A 22,490-nucleotide genomic window follows, 5' to 3' on the forward strand; every position below is an offset into this window, starting at 1 on the left:
CCTTGTAAAGGCACTGCTGAGTGACACATCTGACTTGGACTTTGTGTCGCTTGACTCACTTCCACTTACTTGGTCAACTTTGGTAGCAAAGCTACTTCCTTGCTTTCCTTCTTTCTTTAGTTTGTTTCCTTCTTGGGGTTTCTTTGTGACCTTTTCAGTAGCTGTGGCGTCAATATCCCCGAAGAGCGGGTCAGACACAATCTTTGCTTGACGTTCCACGAAGCTCACCAGCTCTGTGAATCTTGCTCTTTTCTTAGTCTTTTCCTGGATGTCATATGCATGAACTCTCCACCTTTCTCGTACCTTGAACGGCAACTTCGAAATGATGGCCCTCATGGTAGTGGGATTATCCATCTCCTCCATATAATCTAGGTCTTCCATGGCATTACGACAGCTCACCAGGAACACAGAGAATGCACTCAATGCTTTACTGTCCTCTGACTTGATCTGAGTCCACTTGGACACCTTCTCAATCAGCGCTGTAGCCACCTTCAGCTCATTTCCATACTTTTCTTGAAGCAGCTTCAAAGCCTTAGCATAGCCGCGTTGCTCAGGCATATGCTGACAGCTCCTCACTAGGTCGCGAGGTTCACCTCTGGTGTACTGGTCCAAGAAATATAACTTGTCAGCATCGCTGTCTGCTCTGGAATCAATGGCATGAAGGAAGGCTCTCATAAACGACCTGTACTCCAGCGGGTCTCCCTGGAACACTGGCACGTCTCTTTGGGGTAAGCGGAACAGCTGTTGATTTTTTGCAAGCAACTCTGTGATGTCTGTCTGTTTTTGCATCATGCGATACATCTCACTGGTAGCAGTGTCTTGCTGTAAATTACCTCTGGGTTGCGTAGGCTGTTGCATCATAGCGCTGGGTGACTGCAGCGTAGCACCAGGCAATCGCAGGGTAGCTCTAGCCAGTGGCACCGGCGTAGCTCTGGGTTGCGGTTGTGGAGCTCTGGGTTGCTTTGGTGTGGCGCCAGCTGACGCTCCTAGGTAAACCGCAGGCTTTTGGTCTATAGGTTTTTCAGTGAATAGCCTTGCACTGTCAGTGTATTTTGGTGTGGCTGAAATGTTTTGCATATCGCCATATTCATCTTTAGTATTAAAATCAATAAGCGGCATTGGTGCTCCTTTGGCCCCACTCAATTGAGATAAGCGCCCTTCAGATTCTTCATATACTTTTACTTTGGCATTAGATACTGCTAGAGCGGTTTCAATTTCCAATCTTTCCTTTGCAGCTTTAATTTCAGCTTCTTTCATTTCCAACTCTTGTTTTTCCTTTAAAGCAGATGCTTGTGCCATGAGCGCTGCTCTATTGGCTTCTTCTTTAATTCGTAATTGACTTGATGTCATTGACACTCTTGATGATCTTCTTGAAATTTTAGAAGCACTGTCCATTGGTGTTATCTTTTGATCAGCAACTTGTGCTTCAATCCAATTATTTGCTTTAGTCATAAACTGTAAGCACTGTTCTGACTTTGGCTGAAACCACATTTGTTGGTCAGTCTCCTTTTCCTCTTCATTAACAATATACAGCAACACTGCCTGATTGCATTCAATAAACTCTTCATACAGCTTGTTGTAAACTTTCATTTCTTTTTTAACATCTTCAAGAGCTGGCACAGTTTCAGCTTGCAAGAGCTTCTCTATTTCGTTTGATTTTGTTGTCATTTGTGCTAATTTACCTCTTCTGGCTGTTGTCAAACGGTGTAGATTTTCCTCCATTCCTTTAGCTGTCATTGTCCTCTGTCGGTCACCGTGGCGCACGTCACTCGGAACGTTGCTTTCGCCATTATCCACGAGGTTTTCACTCAGCTACTACACCAAACAGCTTTCTTTCAGTTGAGCCCAACTGTCTTCGGTTTTGGCTTAGCACAAAATGACTGCAAGCTTGTTCAAAACGAACTTCTCCACATTCAAAACGATCAGAAAGTAACTGCACAAGCACATTCATTCATCATTCAACAGCTGGCAAACGTAGCCTCAGTTAGCTTAGCTCCATACACTTCAATGCAATTAGCTTCCTTGTTAGCTCCACTTCTGCTTAGTCATCCAAGTTAGCTTCATTAAACTTCGGTTAAACTTCGGTTTCCAAACGTTTTTGTTGCTAGAAATCATCTTAATTGTCTTCCACAACAAGCTTAGGGAGCTTTTTGACTTAATGTAGTGGCAAAATTTCGTTCCTTTGTGTTCATTTAATTAAACCACTTCGTGTGGGCAGCCTAAAGCGGCGTACACACACAAAGCTAGCATTTCGCTTGCTCGCCTACTCGCCACTCTTTCATGGAACGTTCGCTGAAGGTTCCCGCGGCTTTAACTGCCAATGGACAGCCGAGAAGTACCAAACTCTGCATTCCAATTGGTTACTCGCTTACTCGCCTCGCTCGAAGATAAAATATTTTCAACTTGGAATCCGCCCACATCGCATCGCTTGTACAGTACTCGCCTACTCTCCTGCGAGTCTCGCTGGGACACATTGACATTCTATTGAGTTCATTCGCTGAGCGAGTAACTAGCAGCGACGTGTGTGTACGGCCCTTAAGGATTTCTGACTCGTCTCCATATCCAATGCACCGTCATTCATATCACTTTCAGTGTACTCACGGACCAGTTGAGTTTCCTTTTAGTTTTCTTTAATTCTTGAAGTCTTGGTAACACAAAAGTATCTTGGTACAAAACATAAAAAGCAAAAACAAAACAGGAATATCACTCGGTCACAATATTAATCTTTCTTTCTTCTTTCATAATGCACGGGACACAGACATGGGAGCACGGTCAAAAAGCTATGTGCCTTCGTTGCTGCACACGCGTCGACTGACCAGCACGTCTCTCATTCTAAATTACACATATCCCATGGAATTCGGTAGACCAATCAAAATGCAGCATTAATCATTACATTTCTAAATAAGCATATTTAAATCAAACTTAACAATAACATTGTAAATATTAATCTGGCATATCCAAATTCAAAAATATTAATTATTCATTCAAAAAATATTCATCAAAATTACTTTCAACAATTTGGCTCTAACAGTGCTAATGTGTGAATGAGGGCTTGCTTTACTGATAAGGCATTGTCCCGTCTGTCTGTTTGGTTCCACACATTGGACCATAGCGTGCTTTCATAGCATGCCAGCTGATCACAGTTCTCTAGGTACCATTACAGCCAAGTTTAATTCATTTTCCCTCATCACACAAAATGCTCGCCATGTTCCCTCACTTCAGAAAATGAACGCCATTTTCCCCTCAATACCTGGCGCTGTGTCTCCTATATGTAACCAAGCCACGGCCGTTACCTACAAAACGCAGGGCCGAGGTATTGTTCATTGTCTCCGTGTTTCACCTTCAGCAGAGGTGGGACACATTGGAACTATTCTCCCTAAAGACGTCTATTTTAGAAATTATTGAAACTGTAAGTTATCTTTGGCCAGGTTAACACTACAGTCGATATATTTCTTCCTTCAACCGGTTTCGTTTGTTTATTGCATTCCCAGTGCAATAGTTTGAGTAACGTTACGACTCCACCGGACTCCACAAGGACAAGGGCAGCGTCGGACGCTCGCAAGCCTCAGCACGGAGCGCGCTGGAATAGCGTTTGCATGGACCATCGCCTTCCTTTTACTGGTACTGAAATCAGAGGATACTCGTCTAGAAGTCAGAAGACTCGACAGAAACCTTGATTGTTTTGTCCTCAAGGAAGTGGAAAGTTCTGGTACCGTTGCCACATTGCTATTTAGCCATTCTTTCTATTTGCACACTGGTGTGTGGTAGGCTGTAGTAGATATGCACTTGAGTATCTCTATGAGGGCACTTTATGTATGTATGTATGTATGTATGTATGTATGTATGTATGTATGTATGTATGTATGTATGTATGCATTTTTTTGTTTTTTTTTTGGCGTCATGTGTATCAGTGTTGTGTGTATGTGGCAGCTATGTATGTCCAAGACAAATGTCCTTCGGGACCATAAAAGAATCTTGAATCTTTCTGAAGCCCAGGGCTGATTACCAGGATGAGGCCCTTCATATCATGTTCTGACGCATGACGTCACACAAACCCACTGACACATCAGCGTACACAGTAGGCCTACCAATCTAGACTACTGTTTAAAGTCAACTAGTAATAGGGCTGGGTGGTTTTGGGAAAAATGTGTATCACGGTTTTCTTGATGAAAATTGATATCACAGTTTTCTGCACTTTTTTTTGATAAGTGGCGAAATCTGAAGGTTTCTGAAAAAAAGACTGGAATTAAATTTAAAAATGAGATAAAATCATGAATTTACATTAATCTCTTTAAATTACTTTTCAATAATATATTTTATAATTAATATTTTATAATATTTCATAATATTTGATAGCTTGCATTTCCTTTAAAGGGGCATTCCACCGATGGAGACATGAATATGTATTGAAAGTGGGTCATATATGTAGTAGAATAGTAGCATACATTTCTAATTTGGTGCCTTCTTGGCCGAGAAAAGGCAGAAAATGTATTTTTAGTGCTTGTGGATTTGTGACAACAATCCCCATAATGCATTGCAATGCTCAAGTTCCACAGGCCACACCCAGGCAGCTCTGCCAGTGACTTACTGGAGCCTCAATGCCAGTGATTTCAAAAGCACTGGCACACTGATCTGTGATAGGTCTGTTAGCGCATTAGGTCCAACCCCCTATGGGCGGGGTTGAAAGGGTGGGAAAAAGGCTTGTAGTCTCAACAGAAATCCACCTCTCTTACACTTCCTCCTACAATGATGCAAAATGACGATTTTTACATCATTGTAGGAGGAAGTGTTAAGAGGTGAATAATATATATTTCTCCTTTCTCAGGGGAAATTGAGAGAGTGTTGCACGACCATTCAAAAGTATGACTGGGTGTCTAGCAATGGGAAGCCTCATGCAAATGGGTGGAGTGTCCCTTTCATCCTAATTTAGAGAAGTGTAGTGACAGCGTAAAATAAACAGCCTTTTCTGTCTCTAGAGTTAACACTTTGTAATACTCCTCTCCACCAGGGGGCATGCTGTTCCAGCAGTGCCACAGATTTTTCAAGGAAGAAGGTCTACAAGGGTTGTTGTGGTAGCGTCCTTGGGTAGCGTACATTATAAGTAGAGGTTTTGGGCTATTGTTTTGAAGACACCAGCGGCTTATTTCTTGTTCTACACCTGGCAACCCGGATTATAGGTGTTGAGTTAACAGCGAGTTGACTAGCGAGTTAACAGTGGAACAGAAGAGAGCCACGGAAAGAAAACGGATTTACTTGACATCATGTGAATATTTTCATTGAATTAAAGGCCAAATGCAAGGTAGAAGGTATTTTATTTCTGTAGTTTGTGTCATATGGCGATGTCTTTCGAACGGCTACTCACACCCGGGTGCAAATAGCAACAACATCTATTCACAACCGGATGCAAATAGAAACAACGGCTACTCACACCCGGGTGCAAATAACAACAATGGCTAGTCAGGTGTAAATAGCAACAATGGCTATTTGGGTGTAAATTGCAACCACGGCTATTTGCACCCAGGTGTAAATAGCAACAATGGCTATTCACACCTGGCTGCAAATAGAAAGAATGGCTATTCACACCTGGCTGTAAATAGCAACACTGGCTATTCACACCTGGCTGTAAATAGCAACACTGGCTATTCACACCTGGCTGTAAATAGAAAGAATGGCTATTCACATCCGGGTGCAAATAGCAACAACAGCTATTCACATCTTTGTGCAAATAGAAAGAATGGCTAAATAGCAACAACGGTTGTAAACGGTTGTAATGGTTGTTCGGGTGTAAATTGGAACGATGGCTATTCGGGTGTAAATAGCAACCACGGCTATTTGCACCGGGGGCATCCGTGTGCAAATAGAAAGAATGGCTAAATAGCAACAACGGCTATTCGGGTGCAAATAGCAACAATTGCTATTCAAGTGTAAATAACAACCATGGTTATTTACACCCGGGTGCCAATAGCAACAATGGCTATTCACACCTGGATGCAAATAGCAACAATGGCTATTCACACCTGGCTGCAAATAGAAAGAATGGTTAACTAGCAACAACGGATATTCAGGTGTAAATAACAACAATGGTTATTCAAACCCAGGTTTCAAATAGCAACAACGGCTATTCACTACCGGTTGCAAATATCAACAATGGTTATATAAATAGCAACCACGGCAATTTGCACCCGGGTGGAAATAGCAACAATTGCTATTCAGGTGTAAATAGCAACAATGTTTATTCACACCCTGGTGCAAATAGCAACAACGGTTAAATAGCAACAGTGGCTATTCACACCCGGCTACAAATAGCAACAAGAGGTATTCACATCAGTGTGCAAATAGAAAGCATGGCTAAAAAGCACCAATTGCTATTCAGGTGCAAATATCAACAATTGCTATACAGGTGCAAATAGCAACAACGGCTATTCACACCCGGTTGCAAATAGCAACAATGGCTAAATACAGAACAGAACAATGTTTTTTTTCTTACCGTTTTGCTTCTGTGAGTTTTTATTTTTATTTGATTTTAACTGTGTATACAGCTGCATTACTGGTACCTTTCATTAATAACAATAAAAATTTATCTAAAAGACTCTGCAGACTGTCTTGTTCTTGAAAGTAATCTTGACTAAAACTGCTTATTTCAGTAAAAAATAAACTATAAACAAAGCATTCTGTGATCTGCCCTTGGTTCTTGTAAACCAGCGTCCCTTTTGGAATTCCAATGTCCTCAAGCTTACTGTATGTATAGGGTGCTTACAGACCTTAACGGTGTGATTGAAAGTGTTTAGTAGTTGGATCATTGGGTCTAACTCTAACTAGTAGGCCTAGTTGCCACAGTGTCTTGCCGCAACATCCTGATAGCAAGTGAGAAAATATTCTTTTAATTGTGCTTTTGCCAGGCATTGAATAAAACTTCAATCATCGACGGTGTCTTGCCTCACATCATAAGGCTACAAGCACAAGGAGAGGTCAGGAGATCAGATATTGAAATGGACCCGCAGTGTGTCATCACCTTACCTAGAAACCCAAGCCAGAAACCCATTCATTTCCTGGATGAAAACATTTTAATCTTAAAAAATAAAGTACAGCATACAGAATGTAACTGTATGAAAGTGGATACAAATACAAAAATGAAAGAAAAGAACCATACAAAATTTAAAATATATTAAAAATAGAAAAATACTGCATCATGTTTGCATTCATGTTTATCACAATAAATATAATACATTCAAGCTTCCTGTTTAAAAAATAGTAAATAAAAAGGAAACAATTTAAAAGAGAAAAAAAACAAAGCTGTTCATATTCTCATGATTTATAAAATATATATACTAGGCCTATATAAAAACACCACTATATTATACAATCATGGTGAAGCTTAAAATAAACGTTTGGCTTAAGTACTAAATAGCTGTATATACGTATGGCATTTCATACATTTTCCACTATACAGCACATAGGGAAGACTCCAGTCTATATGAAACTAATTTGAATACCACCCTTAACAACAGGATGAACAACTGTCCCTTAACTGTTATCCATGGCTAAAAGGAGCACTCCTGCCAATTTCGATATGCTGTTGTACTGCTCACGCTACCCTTATACTGAACACATTATTTTTGAATTATTATTATTATTATTTACAGTGGATTTCACCAAGGCAGAGACAATTTGATGTGTTAACAAATTAAAGGGACACTATGTAGGATTAAAAGTTTAATTAATTACAGCCGAGTCAGCCAATGCTTATTTGAGTCATTAGAAAGTGAACGATGACTCTCCTGACCACTTTTGCAGCCTGCTGTCAGAAACCCTGAATGTAACTTTTAGCAGACCGACACAAACGAACATTGGGGGGAAAGCTTCTCAGACGAAAAATTCCTTGTACATAACATGAGAGACATATTCACATTTTCATTGACTGCTGGCACTGTGGGAAGAAACACATTCACACAGAAAGCTTAGTAAAACAGCATGTTTTCATAACAGCATGACATGGGCACGTAATCCTACATTGTGTCCCTTTAAGACAAAAGTGTCAAAGTGAAAAAGAAAACCCCTACAACAATAAACACTATACTGTAATGACAACAAAACTGAAATGTGGCGTGATCACACCTTTGTATTGCCTAAAAAATATAGGCACATTATGTAATCAGTACCAAAGCATCAAAAACACACAGTAGCAAAGTTGGGCAATGACTGGTCGTTTTACTGGCACAACTAGTCCATAACCGAATCCATAATCCCAGTCCATATCTCATCTGGCTAACTATAATATCTCTTTGTTACACAAAATTACAGGAGTATGCAGGCATGGGCAATGTACTGGTCTCGCATGTCCATGACTCAGACATCTGCGAACAAGATAAAAATAAATGAACAAAGTGAATAAACACACCCCAAACGTAAAAAAAAAAAACATATGAGCACAGCAGGCCTGTGTGGTAAACATTATGTAACAATAAAATAATCTAATGTTTACCAAACACTTAGAAATAAATGGAGGCAACTGATAACAATGTAACTTTTTCCAGACAATACAATAATTTACAAACAATAAACAATTTATTGGACAAACAATGAACAGATCTTCAAGAAATCTTGGTAGGTTTCAGTAAATTACAAAATGTGTGTTCATACAGTATATTGCATGTTCCTTTGTAAGAGTCTATATTTTGTGTTTATGTTTACCTTGGGCGTCACGTTTCTTGCCTTTCTTCCTAACTTGTGCATAGGTTGCATCGCCAGATCCTGCATCTGCAACATTATGGTGATCTGGAAACGATGGAGCAGTTGGCCATTGTGTCAAAACAGTAAAACAAAGCATTGACCAGCCCCACTTGATGCTATAAGGGCAAGTTGTCCTGACAGGAACACAATGAAATGAACCAGACAGACACTCATTGCTGAGGAGAACTTATATGTGATTACAAGAGACATGATAAAATGATACGACTGAGAATGTGTCCCAAAATTGTGCACACACACACACACACACACACACACACACACACACACACACACACACACACACACACACACACACACACACACACACACACACACACACACACACACACACACACACACACACACACACACACACACACTACTGAACTGAACACATAGTGTTCCAATTATCTTGCAGCTTCATTCTCCACTCAAAGTTAAGCATTTATTTTCCGAAATCAATTCATAGAACATTCGCAACAGATCTTAGCTCACTGAACCAAAGACGAGCTGCACAGCTTGCATAGTGTCAAAATATCCTGTGAAAAAAAGCTGATTTACTAAACTAAAATTTGGATTCACAAAAAGCAACTGAACATGAATCCACTTTTCACAGTGGATCCACTTTTCACTTACGTTTCCATATTCATTTCCAGAGGCTCTGGTCTTACTAATCTGAAAAAGATGCCCAAAGTGAGATAACTTGGATAGAGCTTCTTTGGAGATACGTCTTACCTGTACTGTTCAGAGGATTCATCTTGATGTGCACATCAGCGTATGTGACATCACTGGGACCAGCAGAACCTTAACATAACAAAACAACAACTAAGTTAAAAACAAAACAACAACGTACAAATCCCAGTATAGCGACAACTCATAAGTCCCTTGGGTCATTGCAATTGTGTTATCATTAGCGCTAATGAAGTGATTTTTTCAATTTGTAAGATGACTAGTTGATACATAATCGACAATCAAACAAACAAACAAACAGCAATAAAGTGCAACAGCAGCATCCTTGTGCTGCAATCTCAGGTATACAGCTCACCTCGTTTCTTTCCCTTCTTGTTCTTGATGGTAACCTCTGAATATGTCACATCACTTCCATCATTGGGGTCACCGTCATCTTCACCTAAGACAAAACACACACACACACACACACACACACACACAGACACAGACACACACACACACACACACACACACACACACACACACACACACACACACACACACACACACACACACACACACACACACACACACACCATGGCCATGACCAACTATTCAACAACAATAGCCATGTACTGCACATGCTCTGCCCATATAAATAAAGAACAAGATTTTACTGTTATCCGCTGTCTTCGATGGCTTTAAGGTAGAATACAGGGTGTCTGACTGGGCTGCACTGGTCTGGGCTGAAAGAGGGGTTCACAACAAACTGTTATTACCACTTATTATATGGTTGTGACGTCATCTGTCGAATGCTCCATTCATTTCAACGGGGCTCCCCAACGTTCGGACGTCTGTTATTTTTCGATAACGGACGGGTTGGTCTATAACAGACCGCTGTCAATGGCAACAAGACTTTTCACTGCTAAAGCGACTTTTCAACAAGACTCTAATCAGCTGCTGTGATAGACAGCACCCGTTGTCCTGGCTACCGCTGTCAATGGCAACAAGACGTTCACTGCTAAAGCCACTGGCTTGTATACAAGTCAGTGGCTAAAGCGAATGTTTCAGGGGGTCCGGTCTTTTGTCACTCTAATCAGCTGCTGTGATAGACAACACCTGTCCTGGCTAGCCTAGCGGTGTTCCACAACGGCACTGTTTTGTTTTGCGCAGCAACAATCTTAACATTAAATAGGTCTAAAGAAATGTCCCCGCATGTGTGAATCATTTAAGTATATCCATATAATAAGCGGGTTAACTTTCGGCGAGTCGGTCGCTTTGTGGAATAGCAGCACTTCAGAGAGAACAAGACCCCTCCGCTCCGCGTCGGGGTCTAAAGATTCTCTCTGTCGTGCTGCTATTCCACGGTAGCGACCTTCTCGCCGAACGTTAACCCTTACATAAAATACCCCTATTCAACCATTTGAACTGGACACTGGTTGGAGCATAGTATACAAGTCCATTTTGAAAAGCACAAAGTTATGTCTGACTGACCTTTCTCCCTTTTCTTCTTGTCACCTTTTTCTTTGGGCTTGATGTCAGCATAGACCGCATCACTGGCTCCAGCCAAGGCGCTACCTATAGTAGTGGGACGATAATTGAGTTGTAGAAATAAAGAGTTGCTTCGGTGTTCAGCCTTTTGCTCTGTTTTTAAGGCTTTACATATGGGCAACCTAGGAAAGTTTTTTGGGGGGAAATTTGTCAAATGTTTATTAGAAATGAAATGGACACATCAAATTCACACACAACCGACACCTAAGAGGAGATAATACTTTCCACTCCACTTAATGTCATAGTAACATTATCTCAATATAAATAATAAATCAGCCTGTCAGACAAGTTTCCTTCCACAAGGATCATTATCAAGACTAACATGAAGCTTATCTTAACTTACCATGACTTATTTTGAATGCTCTTTAGTCTTTTTATTTAAAATAAAAAAGGGAACTTGGCGTGTGCACACACCCACACATACGGAGAGAGAGAGAGAGAGAGAGAGAGAGAGAGAGAGAGAGAGAGGGAGAGAGAGAGAATATCAAACTTACAGGTTTGGTGTTGTAGCACCTAAAAAAAGAAATGAGTATTACCCTCTCAAGCGTGCATAATCGTGGAATATAGGCCCTGTATCTGCTGGACCTTAAACCATTAGCTTTTGTCTAGTTGACATTTTTTCTTACACTGAAAAAAGCCATATGTTGTGTATGTTAAATTAATCAAAGGGAAACATGTCACTTCTACCATGAATAATTATGTTTTGTGATTGGGCATAATGAAGTTATGTAACTTCAGCATGATGCCCAATAACCAACGACTTCCCAAATCCAGTAATGTTGTCACAACCTAATTCCTTTGGATAAGATGACCAATGGCTTTTACAACGCCAGAACAGATGGTGGCAGTAGTGTGCGGATTGTGTGTGGCAGCCGGAAACAACGAGCTTGCCGAGTTCTTTGACTGAATACATATCCGCGGACACTCTGAAGGCGGGTAAGTCAAAAAAGTAAACCACTGTAGGGCTGTTTGCATTTATCATGACTTTCCTAGAATCACATTTATATCACCCGTTTCGTTAGTGTGCTTAGTTTTAGCATCAAGGCATACGTTTTATGAGCAAGAGAGTAAGCTTAGCTGGCTAATTCTCACCAATTCAAACTGGTTAGCGGCTAATTATCGATATAGTCTCCTTGTTTTAACTATTGTTGGGAGTTTGGAAGCTGTCACCCATGTTGTACTGTATGCATGTTTGCATGTGTGACATTATTTTCGGTTACTTTGCGAGTTATAGCGAAAGAAACTACCTGGCAGCCCATAACGGGCAGCTAGCTAATTTATGCTAGGTGACAACAGCTGGTTCATTAACGTAGTTCTATGCATTGACGTTGCGAGACCCGTGTGCGTCTGATTTCAAATGTATCCAGGACAGTCGTAGATACCATCAGTAGCTCTACACACATCAATGACACAGGGGAAGTAAAGTTACCGCTGATTTTTGGTATTGCTCCGTCTGACTGTGTGTGTACGGCCACAGTAAATGTTGATTAGCCGGTGGAACTTTTCGGTTTGAAAAAAGACGAGACGTGAGACTGCGTGACAGAGGGGGCTGTGTGTGCTTGTGTATGGGTGCGCGTTTGAATGGGTGCGTCGTGTGTAGAACTAGATGCTGCAGTTTGCAGCTGGTTTGATTCATGTCGTGGGTCACTTACCAATGTATGTAGGCCTAATTGGCTATGACCTTTGAAATAGTTGAAAGTAAATCCCAGTAGTATCTAGTGAAACACACATGCAAACGCCCTTCTGTCCCTCATTCCCTCAAACTCGATCTTCTACATTTGTTGTGTAAAAAGGACATAGCAAGTTTTTTATATCAATGATCACTTTAGGATATTCCAGTGCATTTACATTCAATATATACTGTACCTTGAGTGAGGTAGAAATGCATATTGTTGCAAATATAAATACTGTTAATTTGTTATTTTTTGTAATTAATCATTTACTGAATTTCTTTGTAGAATATGTTACTATTATTTGGGTTTTTGTTCTCTGCATAACTGTCTCTTTCACCTATATTAATTCCTCAGCATTCAAGATGTTTGTAGGGTCCTCACCTCAGCTACCTCTCACAAGGTGCCCCTGAAAAAGGTGATGAAAGTTCTTGTGTAGTATCTAATCTATGACTATTAGCTGTGTGTGTGTGTGTGTGTGTGTGTGTGTGTGTGTGTGTGTGTGTGTGTGTGTGTGTGTGTGTGTGTGTGTGTGTGTGTGTGTGTAAAATCTGTTGTAATTATTTTACATTTTTCTCTGCATAGCTGTCTCCTTCACCTATATTAGTTTATCTGTCTTTCTGGTCACAACAGAAATTCAAGACGTTTGGGTCCTCAGCTCAACTGACCAAGACCTTTGCTCATTGAAGGCATGAAGTAATTTGTGATGCCCCCACGATTGCAGTTTTTAAATCCAGATGGCTTGCTCTTTTTAACATGTGCGAGGTAAGTTATTTGTTGATTTTTGTGTGTGTTTATTTCCTCATTTTAGTAAGACCATCAGGCCTTTTTGTAACCTTTGTTACAAGTCTTAAGTTACAAGTATTTTGTAGGTATGTGTTTTGTGCCCTGTTTCAAGTTAAATGCCAAGTTCAAGAGGATCATGACAGTTGGTTTGCTGTTGAATTTCTTCTCAGAGCTGGATGGTCTTTCAACAACACTGCTCCGGGTCTTCAGCAAGAAAGGTGCTTCTCATGCAAGGAAGATACAGAGGATCCTGGTGCCCATGACTCAGGTAAAACATGCACACTGCCATGCATCACAGTAATGCTAAAATTTCAAGATCTAATGTAATGGGGAGAAGTAGGGTGTCTTGGATCATATTGCATTTCTCCCACTAATTTCAATCCTTCAGCCAGTTTTGAACTCATTGTCTTCACCTCAGTTCTAACTACAGCTGGCTTTACACACAGCAGTCCTGGGCAATGATATAACAGTCTTTTGCAGGTCAGTTGATGTGGTTGCTGCTCTTTTTTATTATTATTATATTTTTTATTTGATTCTCATGTCTGTCTGGCTTGCGATTCCCATGAAATGATCAGGGGAATTAAAGGTACACTGTGTACGAGTTTTAGTTGTTTATTTCCGGAATTCATGCTACCCATTCACTGATGTTACCTTTTTCATGAATACTTACCACCACCATCAAATTCTAAGTATTCATTATGACGGAAAAAATCGTATTTTCATACATGAAAAGGGGGATCTTCTCCATGGTCCGCCATTTTGAATTTCCAGAAATAGTCATTTTTAGCTGCAGAAATGACTGTATTTGGGCCATACTAGAAAATATTAGTTTATTACTTGGTAAGCTTTCATGAAAAGGTCAAATTTGGCAATAGGCAGCCCAGTTTCAATTAGCAGCGTAGTTGCAGTACCTTTTTTTGACCATTTCCTGCACAGTGTACCTTTTTAAGGTCAGACGTCACATTTTGGCATCACTTCAGTACGTTTGGAACCAGGGCTGAGTGCTGAAATGGTACCGAGTACTTGGGGCTAATGGAAAAGTGTCAGAGCTGCACCATGCCATATCAAACAGTGACGTACTGTACCACTTCACTGCCAGTACCAACGATACACTACGCTACTAGATAAATGAGATGTGTCCTTTGTTTAATGTGGTTGTATCTGTACTGCGTTTATTCTTCCTGTTGGTTAAAATGTTTTTCCTGCATGTTTGTTTCCTGGCATACATTGACCGGCCCTCATACGCAGACTGACAACATTGATGTGAAGAGGGAGTGCATGCTGAGGAGCTGACGGTCTACCTGAATGAAGAGCCAGACAAAGTGGTATGTTACAACTCGGCAGCTAGATCTGTCTTTTTCGTTATTAGGTGGCATAGGGAGATCGCACACATCAGTGGCCTGCGAGGCTCATTTTGTTGGGCTCTGGTGGGCTCCTCCTGTGCTACCTGACATGTCTCCTGGCATCTCATCCACGTTCTGGCATTGATGTGCCATCTTGGCCTCAGTTATGTGTTCTTTGCAAACACGAATCTGCCCAATTCCAGCTTTGCTAAAGCACCCTCACATCATCACAAACCCTTTGCCAAATTTCACGTTCAATCCAACACCAGTCATCTCTGATTTGTAGATCTCTGCAGGTCTCTATCTACCCATGAGGGTGTTGCACTTGCTGTGGCACATTGCGAAGGCCGCATTATTGAAGCAGCAGAAGTTATCTTAGAAGAAAACTTAAACTCAATATAGGTTTTAGTTCTGGAATACGATCGTGCTGTAGGGTAATAGTTTTCTCATAGTTTCACCTTAGACAACTCCCCCTTAGGAGACCAAACTTTGAGCAGACTCTTTTGCATTGGATGGGTGGGGTTTGACATATCTTTCTCTCTCATGCAATTTTTGGTTGACAATGTGCCTAAAAGGGCCAATATGTTCAAAATACTAATAATTGTGCTGGTGGGGCAGCCGTGGCCTAGTGGTTAGAGAGTTGGTTTTTCAATCTATTGGTTGCAGGTTTGAATCTCCCCTGACCTGTCACTACATCTCCATCCATGGCTAAAGTGCCTAAGGCAAGGCACCTAACCCCACATTGCACCAGGGCCTGTAACCAATACCCTGAAAAGTAATAAATGTAAGTCGCTTTGAATACATGAAAGCGTCAGCTAAGTGTAATGTAATGTATTGTAACAATTTTGCACACTGTATACTTAGCTGTATGTGTAAAGTTTCTCACCAACACTCGTGAAAAGATCATGACCCTGTTTCTCAAAAGCACCGTTGTTAGTTAGCGACTTGGTATTTTGCCAATGGGAAATTGCATGCAAGCAAAGTTTTTACTGTAGTTACCAATGATGCTGTTGAGAAACATACTCCAGAATGGGGTCATAGCCACACCAAAAACGAAGAGAGGTAATTGAACATCAGTTTGATCTCACATTCAATTGCCTAAACAGGCAGTGTGAGGGCACACAAGTCAGCATCCTCCTCATACCTTTCATAAACTATACTAAATATACTACTATACTACTTTTCCCATCTCTGGGTGTGTTAGGGTGGACAGAAATGCCCCAAACTTGCGCCCACAAATACCGCTTACGGCTTCAATCATGGGTTTTGTTTACTGTTTTCCAGGATGTTGATCTGGACGGTCCAGCTGAAACGTATTGTCTTCGTGTGCGTGTGATCGGCAGAGAGTCCTCAACGACATTGGTAACGTACCTGTGGCCATTGCAGTGTTTATTTTGGTTTATGCTCTTAATCTCTGTTACCTTCCAGAATGGAAGTACACTTTCAAATTTCTGTTTCATTCTAACCGTCTGTTTCATCAGTTTTTGCACTGCTTTTAAATGTACACTGTGTAAGCTTCTTAGTTGTTTATTTCCAGAATTCATGCTACCCATTCACTAATGTTACCTTTTTCATGAATACTTAGCACCACCATTAGGGTGCATCAGTTGCCCCCTATGAAAAGATATGGCCTTGGCCCTATAGTAAAAATGTTCTACATCCAGTAAAAACACACTGTGTAAAATATTTTGAAATTTGGATGAAGTCTACCGGGGCCACCAGCCCCATGAAAATAGAAAATAATGGTGATAGTCAAAATCTTGAATAGAAACAGGGCTGGACTGGCCATCTGGCATGGCGGGCATTTCCCGGTGAGCTCCGCACCTTCGTGGGCCCCCATTTTTTTATTTTTTTACATTACTGAAAATAGGGGCCCATGAGGGTGCGGGGCCCACCGGTGAGTCAGTTCTCCGGCACTAATAATAATGAGGGGGCCCCCTTAAATGCCCGGGCCCGGGCCCAGTCCAGCCCTGAATAGAAATGGACATTTTGCTGCATAAAGCTACCCAATAAAAACATATTGCCTCAGCTGTGTGATAAAAAAAAATTCTATGCACAGTAAAATCACTCTGGAAAATGTGTTGAAATTTTGATTAATTCTACTGGGTCCACCAGGCCCATGAAAATACAAAACAATGGTGATAGTGATGGGCAACCTGGATTCCAAAGTCCAGTGCCACATATTCCAAATATAGCCAATATACCGTAATGAACCAGCTGACCCACTGCCAGTATCAAGCAAGAGATTGCGAAGTTGTATGACTTTTGTGTGCTTCACCTGTGGGCCTAGGATTGTACAGGTAGCTGTTAATACCTGGTGGAACATCTGTACTAAAGCTGTGAATGCTCCTTGGAATGACTTATGTTTTTTCAAGAAATCCCTGCAGTAGTTCAATAGAGTACATACAATACAACTGTATGTGATGTTGGAAAGAGTGGCTTCCCAAAACCTGTACTTAAGTGGGCAGTCATGGGTGAGCGGTTAGGGCGTCAGACTTGCATCCCAGAGGTTGCCGGTTCGACTCCCGACCCGCCAGGTTGGTGGGGGGAGTAATCAACCAGTGCTCTCCCCCATCCTCCTCCATGACTGAGGTACCCTGAGCATGGTACGGTCCCACCGCACTGCTCCCCATGGGGCGCCACTGAGGGCTGCCCCCTTGCACGGGTGAGGCATAAATGCAATTTTGTTGTGTGCAGTGTTCACTTGTGTGCTGTGGAGTAATGGCACTCTTCAATACAGTTGTATTGACTGCCTTGTAGCCTAGGCATTCCAAGGAACATTCACAGCTTTAGTACAGATGTTCCTCCATGAATTGTAGGCCCACAGGTGAAACACGTAAGGGTTAACGTTCGGCGAGAAGGTCGCTACCGTGGAATAGCAGCACGACAGAGAGAATCTTTAGACCCCGACGCGGAGCGGAGGTGTCTTGTTCTCTCTGAAGTGCTGCTATTCCACAAAGCGACCGACTCGCCGAAAGTTAACCCGCTTATTATATGGATATACTTAAATGATTCACACATGGCGGGGACATTTCTTTAGGCCTATTTAATGTTAAGTCTATTATAGTTTTTAATGTTAAAAGATTGTTGCTGCGCAAAACAAAACAGTGCCGTTGTGGAACACCGCTAGGCAACAGCTAGGTAGCCAGGACAACAGGTGTTGTCTATCACAGCAGCTGATTAGAGTCTTGTTGAAAAGTCGCTTTAGCAGTGAAAAGTCTTGTTGCCATTGACAGCGGTCTGTTATAGACCAACCCGTCCGTTATCGAAAAATAACAGACGTGCGAACGTTGGGGAGCCCCGTTGAAATGAATGGAGCATTCGACCGATGACGTCACACCATATAATAAACAAATATAACAGTCATGCAGCTTTGCAATATCTTGCTTGATACTAGCACTAGTAGATACTAGTGGTCCAAGGCAGCAAGGAATTGATATTGTGTTGCAAAAGAGCAAATTTGCCTAAATATAGCAGTTTGACCATCAGTCTGTCCTGAGACTGAAGTCTGTGTAAGTGGATCGACTGAATACACAACCTGCTTAGATATTCCTTCTGTTTGTGCTCCCAATACAGGTGATTTCACTAATTACCTCATCAACCTGGCTTAAGTGGTAATTAGGCTCAGCTGGTTCATTATATTGGCTGGGGCAAATGTGTCACGCGGTTTGTCCACCTCTGTTTTAAGACAATGGCAAACCTAGATTCAAAAGCTACAATCCAGTGCCACAGATTTCAAATTACCTGGTTTTACCTGTCCAATGGGGCACCTAAGTCTCCACCCCTTCCGGGCGGCTTATGGGGCTGGCAACGCAAAAACTTTTGACTGGGCTGTAATGGACTGATCAAAGCTATTTTCCGACCCACCTCGCATTTCCCCGTCGATCATACATATGCTGTGCCTCAGAATTAATAACAACCAATGGTGTGCTTGTTGACTTCACTTGGCAAGCGATTTTTGAGTTGTGTGTGTGCAAAAATATACAATTATTTGGACTACACAACAGACGTCGCATGTCCGACGTGCAGCCACTTAAGCCGCAGTGCAGCGGTAGGGTTGGCTGTGCCTCGGTTCACGTCAGATATGCGAGGCGCACGTGTAGTCTCTAACATAGTTTTGCACAAAAGCTAAAATAACGTTTCTTGCGTGTCGAAAATGAGTGGTCTTACGACGCAAATCCAAACCTTTCAAATTCACTGTCATCATATGTGAAATCCGGAGCACATGCCAAACGGGATGAGGATTTAGCTTGACTCGCTCCATTAACTCTCATTCAAAATTTTGAGGGCTCCAGCTCCATGGATCGGAAGTAGAAGGGCGTGACTTAGGTGCCCCATTGCCCTAACTGGAAAGGTAAAACTAGGTATGTCATTTGGAATATGTGGCACTGGACTTCAGCTTTGGAATCCAGGTTGCCCATCACCATCACCATTATTTTGTATTTTCATGGGTCTGGTGGACCCGGTAGAATTAATCTAAATTTCAACATATTTTACACAGAGTGATTTTACTGTGCATAGAACATTTTTATCACACAGCTGAGACAATATGTTTTTATTGGGTAGCTTTATGCAGCAAAATGTCCATTTCTATTCCAAGATTCTGACTATCACCATTATTTTCTATTTTCATGGGGCTGGTGGCCCCGGTAGACTTCATCCAAATTTCAAAATATTTTACACAGTGTGTTTTTACTGGGTGTAGAACATTTTTACTATAGGGCCAAGGCAATATCTTTTCATAGGGGGCATCTGATGCACCCTAACCACCATCATATTCTTAGTATTCATTATGACTGGGAAAAAATTGCACTTTTCATACATGAAACTGGGATCTTGGCCATTTTGAATGTCAAGAAATTGCCATTTTTAGCTGCAAAAATGACTGTATTTGGGCCATACTAGAAAATATTTGTTTATTACGGTATTTAGCAAACTTTCATGAAAAGATCAAATTTGGCAATAGGCAGCCCAGTTTCAATGAGCAGCATAGTTGCAGTACCTTTTTTGACCGTTTCCTGCACAGTGTACCTTTTTTTAAGAGTTTTTAGAGAAATTGAGAAATTACTTGAAGAGGTACCCTCATTTTGTATCTTGCTTTGATCATTACATGTGCAATGAAAAAATAAAGGCAACTAATTCTTCAACTTTATCGCGTGTAACTTTATTGTAGTTGGTCTTATAGGCTCAACTGGAACCAACTTACAACTGACGAACTTGGCTGACATGCATATTGGTAGATGTGTGTGCCTTGAGGTGTTTTCTTGATCTGAACTGATAAGGACAACAATGAATGTTTAATTAATTAAGGTATATTGATTTTATGATTGACTTTTATTATGTTTGATGTTCATGTGGCTTGACAAGTATTGTCTTAATACAGTTAATTAGATGTGTTGAACAATCCAAACAATATTTTGTTGTGGGAACATAAATATATTATGGAAAGTATTTCCATCCAATTTGATTATGCTACCATAGCAAGATGTTGCTTTGTTGAGTCTATCAATGTAAATACTGCTGTAACTACCCCATGAAGTTGGTTCATCCAGACCTAAACCAAATATGTTGGAGCAACATGTAAAAGTTATGATGGATTAACCCTTTCTATTAAGGTTGAAATAACCTTTAAAAGTTATGTTGGCTGTACCCCTTGTACTTAGGTCACAGTTACACTTGCATGTTATGTTGATCCAACATATTGACCTTAATGTGACTCAACAAAAACATTTCTTGCTAAGGTAGCATAATCAAATTGGATGGAAATACTTTCCATAATTTTTTTATGTTCCGCCAACAAATAATTTGTTTCAGTGTACCTTTAGATTTCCGCTTGCGATAAAGCAGGACCAGTAAAATGACTAAAGCTGAGGCCATGACCAAGCCTACCGGCACACCAACTGCCACCATGGAGATAGAGGACCCTGAATATGAACCCGATGATAAGAGATTTTTTTTTTTTTTGTGGGGCAAGACATTTTTACTTGGTGATATTTTTTACTAGTTATAAGTAATATTTGCTTGAAACAAGTAAAAAAAACAATCAAGTAAAAATGTCTTACCCCACGGTCATATGTCTTAAAACAAGTATAAAACACGTATAAATAGTCTCATTTCAAGTTCTAAATCCTAGATAAAAAAGTAGTTATTAGATGATTCTTAATTAAATTAAGATTGACTAGATTTTTTTACTTGAAAGTAGAAAAATAAGCTAGCGAAGATTTCATTTTTTGCAGTGTACATATCAGCAATTTAAAAAGGGCTTACAGTATCACACACTGCACACTGAAGACATATAGTACACCATAGGTGTGCATATAGACAGGGAAAAGTGGTGCTAAAGCACCCACCACTTTGCCCTACTGGACAAAAATGCCAGTTTTGAAAGTTATGTCTGTACTTTTTTGTCACACTGGGATTTTGTCCCATGTTGACATGATCTGCAAATGTGTGACGATCAAAATCATGTGATAATAATGCCTCTGCACAATATATTGTATACTTATAAGGCAGCTGAAAGTTCCACATGCCCCTTGAGCACCTGTCCTCCAAAATGTATGTGCTGTTCTACACCATGCTGATATTACCTGTTACATACAATAAACCAATCTACTCCACTCGATCCTACCCCCCAAATACACATGCATGGACACACACACACTAAGGTGTGCATTTACCTTTTACTTCGATGGTAATGCTCCTGCTGATTTGTGAATTTGTGGGTCTGCCAGTCCTCTCCCCCTGACACCAGTACTGGCCCTCATCAGACTCAGCAGCACTTGTAATGGTGAAGGTGTTTCCCTCAGACACCGGGACTCTGCTTGGTTCCTTATACCACTTATATCTCCAGCCACCAAGAGACTCTATCACACACATCATAGTGATTGTCTCTCCAGTATACACAGGACCCTCAGGCTTTACGGCCAGTGTAGCTGCAGGAAAGACTGCAGAGGAAGAAATGGAAGAATTGAAAGAGCATCAGTAATGTATCCATTGTTGTGTTGAAATTACGTATTTGACTAAAACTCAAACAAAATATATTGAATAATATAGTTTGCTGCACTGTGATTTTTCAAATATATATATATATATATAGAGAGAGAGAGAGAGAGAGAGAGAGAGAGAGAGAGAGAGAGAGAGAGAGAGAGAGAGAGAGAGAGAGAGAGAGAGACAGAGAGAGAGAGAGAGAGAGAGAGAGAGAGAGAGAGAGAGAGAGAGAGATGTCACATGTGTTTACCTTTTACATCTAGGGTACTGTGCCTGCTCCTTTGTGATGTTGTGGGTCTGTCTCTCCTCTCCCCCTGACACCAGTACTGGCCCTCATCAGACTCAGCAGCACTTGTAATGGTGAAGGTGTTTCCCTCAGACACTGGGACTCTGCTTGGTTCCTTATACCACTTATATGTCCAGCCACCAAGAGACTCTATCACACACGTCATAGTGACTGTCTCTCCAGTGAACACAGGACTCTGGGGGACTACAGTCAGTGTAGCTGTGGGGAGGGCTGTGGAGATAGGGCTAAAACATTAAACTGGAAGAGACTGAGAATTCATACTCACTTGGAAAAATGATGTACCTGTACATCTGTATTAAACCACATATTGGTGGCTACTGCAGATGAAAACATGAACTAGTTTGTGTAACTGCTTTAGGGAAACAGTTTTGATAGCACAAGTTGCAGAATCAGCATGGTTACCCCAATAACTCTAGACTTATGTTCATATTCATAATCCAATATACC

The 22,490-nt window shown here is 41.0% G+C and overlaps 1 protein-coding gene and 1 long non-coding RNA gene across 4 annotated transcripts in view; one reads left to right on the forward strand and one right to left on the reverse strand.

Annotated features, from left to right (window-relative positions):
• Positions 1–22,490, reverse strand: part of LOC134437391 (uncharacterized) — a 392,246-nt gene that overhangs the window by 131,256 nt on the left and 238,500 nt on the right. The window contains exons 2-3 of the mRNA XM_063186883.1: positions 20,569–20,673; positions 11,445–11,463 (exon numbers count right to left, since the gene is read on the reverse strand). Of these exons, the coding sequence (XP_063042953.1) occupies positions 11,445–11,463; positions 20,569–20,673 (124 nt within the window). The remainder of the gene's footprint in view (positions 1–11,444; positions 11,464–20,568; positions 20,674–22,490) is intronic.
• LOC134437188 (uncharacterized) lies at positions 11,701–16,299 on the forward strand. 3 transcript variants are annotated; one of them, XR_010032343.1, is made up of 6 exons: positions 11,701–11,886; positions 12,978–13,038; positions 13,254–13,385; positions 13,577–13,674; positions 14,655–14,731; positions 16,034–16,299. It is a non-coding gene; the product is annotated as an uncharacterized LOC134437188 (long non-coding RNA). The 3 variants fall into 3 exon arrangements; XR_010032342.1 differs by lacking the exon at positions 11,701–11,886 and having other exon boundaries at positions 12,018–13,038; positions 13,577–13,886; XR_010032341.1 differs by lacking the exon at positions 11,701–11,886 and having other exon boundaries at positions 12,018–13,038.

Source organism: Engraulis encrasicolus, chromosome 21, assembly GCF_034702125.1.
Source record: "Engraulis encrasicolus isolate BLACKSEA-1 chromosome 21, IST_EnEncr_1.0, whole genome shotgun sequence".
Lineage (NCBI taxonomy): Eukaryota > Metazoa > Chordata > Actinopteri > Clupeiformes > Engraulidae > Engraulis > Engraulis encrasicolus.